General features: G+C 37.9%; 1 protein-coding gene across 1 annotated transcript; it reads right to left on the reverse strand.

Moving 5' to 3' along the window:
- Nucleotides 1-320: 320 nt before the first annotated feature.
- Nucleotides 321-2,036, reverse strand: LOC147861365 (pentatricopeptide repeat-containing protein At2g33680-like). The gene is made up of 4 exons (XM_087323376.1): nucleotides 1,996-2,036; nucleotides 1,597-1,724; nucleotides 1,326-1,501; nucleotides 321-584 (listed from the first exon to the last, which is right to left on the reverse strand). The coding sequence occupies exons 1-4, from the start codon at nucleotides 2,034-2,036 to the stop codon at nucleotides 321-323; spliced, it is 609 nt and encodes a 202-aa protein (XP_087179502.1).
- Between the last annotated feature and the right edge of the window lie 5,729 nt (nucleotides 2,037-7,765).

Genomic DNA, 7,765 nt, shown 5'->3' on the forward strand with positions numbered 1-7,765 from the left:
GCATTTGTTTCCATGGCATACCAAACCCATGTTTTCCTTGTCCATGTATTAACCCATCGTAAAAACAAATTGACAAAAAATCACATTTTAGCTTTTACTATAAAATAAAATCAATTTCATGATTTATTCAAATCGATAACCAAAATAAGATTTTGTTTACTATACCTATACTTTTGCCCTCATGTTTATGTACAAGTGGCAAACAAACTTTATATTAATTGAGTTCCATGGACATCTTTTTTTTTCCATAAAAAATATCCTCCATTGGTATTAAAATTAAAGTAAACAATATACATATATTCACTTGCATCTATACAAAGCTAATACAACACCTCCTCGGCATATCCAGGGTCTCTGTAGCCTCTTTTGAGTGCATTCCATGAGACGATATTTGAAACCATAATTGTGCTAAATATTTTCTGTATAGTTTCTCCTTTTCGAGCATAACCCAAATTAAACTCCATCTCAAAACAATTTAGTGTTTCATCAAAATATCCATGTTCTATAAGCCTTGTCATCATTGCATTCCATGAGACCACATTTGTAGTTTGGAGCCTCTGGAACACATCTTTTGCTTCAACAATCTAAACAAATTTTGCATACTTCTTATCAACTACAGTATTTCTGACAAGAGTCTCTTTTTGGAGTCTTAATTTAACAATTTGACAATGTACCCCTTGCCCCTTGTTAGGGGTCTCTAAAAACTTCATGTTGTAGACAAAGGTGGCCAAACTTGGGAATATACCCTCTGTTTGCATTTGGTTTAGCATATATTGAAGCTCTTCAACATAACCATACTCAACATATCCACAAATTAATGTTGTCCAAGATACTACATTTCTAGTTGGTAGTCATGCTCAACATACCCTGCGATAAAAATCCTTCCATTAGTTTAAAAAAAAGGCATATAAGCTACAACATACAAAATAGATGGAAAGGATGCAACTATTCTTACCAAGCCCGTCTTGTGTAAGACAATGGCTAGCCATGGATCCTTTGTTTAACTTAGTTGAGGAAACGAATCTATATACATCCAAAGCAGAGGAAAACAACCAACTAACAGGGAGTAAACTTCTAGATTAATCCTGCAATCAGTCAATCGAAAGATTGGAATGCAGCTCCAAAGCTTCCGAAATGTTATTTTTAGTAGTAATCCATAATCCGAATGTGTAGGAATCTTGTCGTTTTCAGCTTTTAGTGAACTCATCAATTCTGATGAAACGGAAGTAATGGTTTCTTGGACCAACATTATTTGACCCTAAAACATCCGCTCACACTATGCTTTCCGTAGAGATTGTGCAACTATTGGAGCCAATCTATCCCACAGCTCCTCCATCCATCTCAAAATCTAATTTCATTTCAGTATGTACTACCAATTCTCCAATGTTGCCACATGCTTTCAACATACCAGAAAATGTCATCATATTAAGTAAGAAGCCTTGCACAAGCATTTGAGGATAGAGTTGTATAACATCCTCATTCTTATCATGCTTAGTAAAGCCTAATAACATGCCAGTCCATTGTACCACATCTCCAACCAGCAATAAATCATCAAAAAGCTCTCGAGCTTCAATTATTGCTCCACATTCACGATACCAACAAAAGGATCTTTTTCAAATCCTTCTTTTGTATCCACCAAAGCATTGTTAAGCATGATATCCTTCTCCATGAAGAAACCTTTATTTATACTCTCATCATGGATCTTTTCCCCTTTTTCAATAGATCTAGTGTTTCAACAAGCCGTTAGGATGCAAATATATATGATCCTACTTGGTGAGAGACCCTCACTTTGCGTCTTCTGGAAACAGTTCATTGATTCCTTCTTTACAAATCCCCTAGGCTACCACATGAACTTGAGTGGCTTTGCTAAGGTTTCCTAGGCTACCACATGCTTTCAAGAGGCAGGGAAAAATTACTACATCTGCAATGATAGCCTCATTCCTCATCAATTCAAAGCATTCAAGAGCTTCATGCACTTTCCCTTGTTCAACATACCTTGCCATCAAATTAACCAAGATACCACATCCCGTAGACATTGTTATCATTATGACAAACTTCTCACACCTCATTCATAATTGCTTACCATACAATCTTCCTAATATAAATTCAAAGAGAATATGAATCAAAAACAACTTTTGGAATGTGACTTTTTGTTTAAATCTTCATACTTCTCTTAGGGAAAGCCACCCTCTAGAAATTAGTTGTGAGGTCAACAACCTAACCACTAACTATTAGAACACTAGAGATAATTTTCTCGTCAATTGAACACTAACGTTATTGCGGTTTCGACACCATGACTTGGCTCAATTGAAAATATATTGTTCGTTACCTCTTATATTAATTCGTTTGTCGCCTTTGAATTTTCCAAACAATTCATTTTTAGAGTAACTTCTTGTCCACATTTTTCATCTAATTGTGTGAGTTTTTAACTATAATTTATTATCTAAACATGCACGTAGTAGATGCTATGGGGAAAGCTACATAGGTAAATACATCATCTACTAGGAAATGGATTAGCCCTATTAGCCTTGTTTGAACAATGGAATGTGCAACGAGTTTATCTCCGTTTTTTATTTTTATGCAAGGGGCCTTAGACGAGGCTTTGCAACCATTTTGATTGTCAAGTCTTACCAATGTAGTCTTGTTCTCTAATTAATAATGTAGTACATCTCGTATTTAAGATCTATTTTGATTGTTTCATTTATTCACAAGTGTGTGTTTTATCTACCCATCCACTTCAACTTCTTTATCGAATCAAGATTATTCTTTTGTTTCTCTAGCAAATATTGGTACTTCTAGATAATTTTGTAATGATATTAGAGTGGTTTCAATTCTTGTCCTATCATATGAAGGTTTTAGATTATCAAATACAAGCTCCCAAATCTCAATTACATCAAAGGATAGAGTAGCGAGGGTATGGCTAGGGTTCAAAATTTGAGGTTCTAGTTTCGCAACCAATGTTATTTCATAACTTTTCCACATTTTGTACTCATTTCATCAACCTTTCACCCATTCTATGGAGTATATTCTCATTTCTTACACATCCATGTTTCAATCATGTTTGACATGAACTTTTGGTTTTATATATGTGGTTTAAGGGTCTATCCTTCAAGTCGAAGGTCAGATGTTCACATCCAATTTTTTGGATGATTGAGAAAGGGTCTACAACCTTATTTCTTTCCATCTAGCTCATGCTTAAGTTATTCGATGTTCAAGAATTGAAGTTGCCGCAAAACCTAAACCTAGGTTGAGAGATATATACACACTAGAGGGATTTGTCATGGTATGAAAATATGTCCAAATTTTGTATTTTCATACCTTATGGTTTTGCATGTCTATGAGAGCAACACCATATGTGGACAACAAATCCCTATCATTGTTTTTTCAAGTAGTATAGGTGACAAGCATTTTGAATTTCTTCCTTTATAAATTCTCATGCAATCCATAAAGGAAGCTTCCACATTCAAACCAAACAACATCATGGCAAGCACATCCTCCCAATGCACAATGTCTTGACTCTTCAAGAAAGAGAAGAGGCACCAAGGGAAAAGCAGATAAGGAGGCCCAGATGGATGTAGCTCAGTCGGTAAGGTTACCCAATGGCGACCAAGTGGTCATGACAACCCCTACATTCCACAATGGCATCTATTGAATTAAGAGATATGTATGGAGTATATAATAGAGAGGTGAGTAAAATTGGGTTTCGAACCCAAGACATTGTGACGTCTAGTGTACCAACTTACTAATAGGGTAAGCTAATTATGATAAAAAGAAGAAGATAAGGAGGCATTGGGGGATAAAAGCTAAACTGGATAATTAAGAGCACACAGAGGTTCAAGATAAGCAACATTGTGAGGTGTTGGTGTGGTAGCAATATTTTCAAGACAAGAACTAGAAAAGAAATGTATAGTAGATGCAATTTATTTTAACATTTTAGAGGTTTCAAGCATTACACGTTCATGTTGTCATTGGTATAAACTTAAAGCACATACCTTACGAATTTTGTAGGCCAGTTTTCACTTATTTCATTTTCATGGTATGTTATTTGCGTTTTATAGCATTGCACTTTATATAACTCATTCTTTGTATGTTCTTGAGTGTTTTTGTAGCACTTTCTTGTAAACGGCAATACTATTGTTTTGGCTCCTTATTTTCTTGAAACCATGTCAATGTCAATATCTATGCTGCAAAGAGATTTTAGTAGCAAACTGTAATTATACATTTTTCACATGTTGCAGTAAAGAGAGTTTCTACGATGAAACACAACCTCACACTCATTGCCGAAAACATAGTGTACCATTGAATTTATATATTGAATTTTAAATTTCCAAGAGGTAAGTTGTGGAATGTGTAAGATTTTATTGGGGCAAGTAATGACATTTATAGGAACGACAACAGTTGCGTTTCAGTGGCAGGTGAAAGGGGCCCCTTTTTCCGAATATCCCGATCTGTACGACAAGGATGCCCACTAGCTCCATCCTTATTTCTATTATACGCTGAAGCACTCTCTTGCTTTCTCAACTCGCGGCATCTCAACCTACGTGGTCTTCCCGTGCCTCATTCTCATCAAAGCATCATGGATATACAATTTGCAGATGACACAACGGTCTACCTGCAGGGGGACTTGGAAAACCTACAAAAGCTTGAAAGTGGGTTGCAAGAGATCTAATGCCATGATCAATTGGCACAAATCCAGTGCAATATGGCTTTCTCATGAAACACATCCTGCGTGGCACCCACATCCCGCTTTCAAATGGATCAATCAAGGAGCGAACACCAAATATTTGGGTTTCCAAATTGGTTTCAACATACCACCAGAGACTATGATTGCACCCGTTATGCATTCTATTCGACAAAAGTTGATACAGTGGAGTTTGAAAAAATTGGCGTTAGCGGGTCGCATCATAGTGGCAAACCAGGTACTACTCACAACAACATGGTACAGTCTATCATGTTGGACAATCTCCAAGGACAGTATACATCAGATTCAACAACTGATACGCAACTACATTTGGTTTGGTAAGGAAGATCATGTAACTCACGCCAAGGTGGCATGACCTATACTCACAACACCTAAGTCGAGAGGGGGATTGGATCTGGTTGATCCCCTATCACAATCAAAAGCCTTACTTGCCAAATTTGTGGTACGAGGACTCCAACCAGGAAATGACTATTGGAAAATGCTACTGCGGTTACGTTTCGCTTACTTTAGGCCACGAAAAGGGGTTAATTGGGCCCCCCAAACAGGATGGATTCTACATATGAATCTCAAACCTTGTTTCTCTCGCCAATTGGAGGATAGATTCAATGCATCCATGTGGAAGGCATGGTGTGACATTAGACGAGGGCTCAAGTGTGATCAACCGAGTTCCGAACCTGCCTGGCTCAGTCAACGTATCCTATGGAACACATGTATCAAGGATGAATCTAATCATCTACTTGGATCAAGTAAGGGGTTGTCATGGGGATACATTGCAGAAGGTTCGGGGGAAAAGTATAGAATGTTGGAGACAGTTTATGTCATTGCCACTACAAGATCAAGCCAACATACTCCATGGCATCAGGGGCGGATGGACTATGAGATCGGAAATCAATAACGCACTACTGATTAGGGAAGCCGCTACTCATAGGACGACAATGGAGAAATGGATAGGCTACGAGGAGGAGGGATCTTTGATCCCGAGAGGTAGGGGATCACTAGATAGGATCGAAGGCTCTGAATTGCGAGACACTGAGCCACCAACACAGAATAACGCAATTTGAGTACTCGCGTATACTGGTCATAAATGGATTGTAGATCCTGACCCGATCAAAGTACAACCCGATTGGCACATATGTACTCATGAAAACACATGGCTATGTAAGGTTAGTTTGGACCCTTTGCAATGGACATAGCGTGATCCTTACGCGGAGCAAGGAAGCAAACCCATCCCTTTCTTCCAATTCACAACTAGATTGGGTCGCCACATCCTAGCTGCTCAAACTGCCCTAGAGCCGGTTGCTGCAAAGGTCTAGCCCACATATCAAGTTCCTCACACAATTATCACCAAGTTTTGGCAGAAAATCTGGAAACAACAACACGTGAGGCGAATTACCACGTTCCAATGACTATTAATACATAAGTCACTACCGGTGGGAGCATGGCAACGTGGGAACCTTAGCTCTCCTAATTGTGTAGAGTGTCCAAATGCAGTAGAATCAATACGACACGCTCTGTGGGACTGCCCAACATCCCATCGAATATGGCGGGGGGTTGGCCGCTTGTTGCAATTATGCCAGGTGCAAGGCTCAATCAAGTGGGGAAATATACGTTGGCTATCATGGCAGACCCCAGTTGGAAGATACGAGCATCAGGAGGAGGGGATGACTTTGGTGATAAAAGCACAAGAGGTTTTTTTCTCCACCATCGGCTATGTCCACTCAACTCCTCTTAATAACAAATCTCAAGTTGTGTTGGAATTGGTCAACCCAATAACTCTTTGGATTCTATGGAAACAACAGTGTAGACGGGTCTTCTCCAACCAATCCGCGCATCCAACAATGTTACTGCAAGAGATATGGAATGAAATTGTAGCCACTCTAAAGAGCCAATATGATGGCCTCAAGGGTAGCTCCGATGGAGTTGAAAGACAATGAATAGCCTTCATCCAACAATGGTCATCCTCTCCCTTTCTTGAGTCAATGGGCATCCACATAAGATGGAACTATCATGTCCCTACAGGGATTTGTACATAATCATCTCATTTGTAAAATTTTATAACTAATGGAAGGTGTTTTTTTTTGGAAAAAGAAAAAGACAAAAGAAAAAAGAAAGATTGGGATCTATTATGGTTTTCTCATTTTGACTATATACCAGTTGTCTAAGTTAGTCCATATGTAAAATGGAAAACATATCTATAATATGTTTCTTGAAACCTATCAATATCTATTTGATTTATTCTATATTTGTGAGGTCTTAATATAGGAAAATGAAACAATCTTTTAATGAAACCCAAATGTCATATAAAAATTCTCAACTACCAATCAACTTACAAAAGATAATTTTTCTGATAGAATCAAGGTACGGTCTCCCCCTTTGCCATTCTCCATATGTGCCCATTAACCATTACAGAAGAAGACAAAGAATGGACATTTTAAAAGTGTGTTTGTTCGGGTTATGTAAATACCAACATGTTGAACTTATTAGTATAAAGCATTGATGACTTCAATAAACCAACACACACACACACACACACACACATATAGAGAGAGAGAGACTACTTGGAACGTGCTTTGACTAGTTTCATGACATTGGTTGCTCTAAAGGAGCAAGTGCACCCATAACATTGTTGATTGAATGAAAGTGGTAACATGGAATGTGAGAGGGGCATGTTCTCCTCATAAGAAGTATATATTATGGGAAACTTTGTAAGTAGAGAATGAGATATATTATGTGCAATTGAGCATAAGTGTCATGAGTTAGCAGGATCTACAATTCATTTGCATGGATATTTATCATTATATGCAAGACATCTTAGTAATCATTATTTAGGTGTGGTATTAATTTTGCGGGATAAATATTATCCTCAAGTGGTGCATAATGATCTTTATGGTCGGTTTTTGGTTATAGAAATCAATTTTCTTGGCCAAGTTGTGGTTGGTTGGGATTTATGCCCCTAACCAAGCCACTCGAATGTGTTGCATTATGGGCCCCACTTATTCAAGCCCTATCTATGGGTTGTCTAGGATTACTTATGGGTGATTTTAAGATGTGTGTTGATGCATC

The sequence above is a fragment of the Azolla caroliniana genome, unplaced genomic scaffold (genome assembly GCF_043228905.1).
Source record: "Azolla caroliniana isolate FFs.n. ecotype wild unplaced genomic scaffold, voAzoCaro1.0.p SCAF_8, whole genome shotgun sequence".
In the NCBI taxonomy this organism is placed as follows: Eukaryota; Viridiplantae; Streptophyta; class Polypodiopsida; order Salviniales; family Salviniaceae; genus Azolla; species Azolla caroliniana.

Bases quoted from the DNA above. Each gene is read 5' to 3' on its own strand.
- LOC147861365 (XM_087323376.1), bottom strand. From the start codon at position 2,036: ATGTCTACGGGATGTGGTATCTTGGTTAATTTGATGGCAAG. The intron at 1,725-1,995 runs GTATGTTGAACA...TTGAAACACTAG, and splicing joins TTGGTTAATTTGATGGCAAG to ATCTATTGAAAAAGGGGAAA. The intron at 1,502-1,596 runs GTATCGTGAATG...GCATGTTATTAG, and splicing joins TGAAAAAGATCCTTTTGTTG to GCTTTACTAAGCATGATAAG.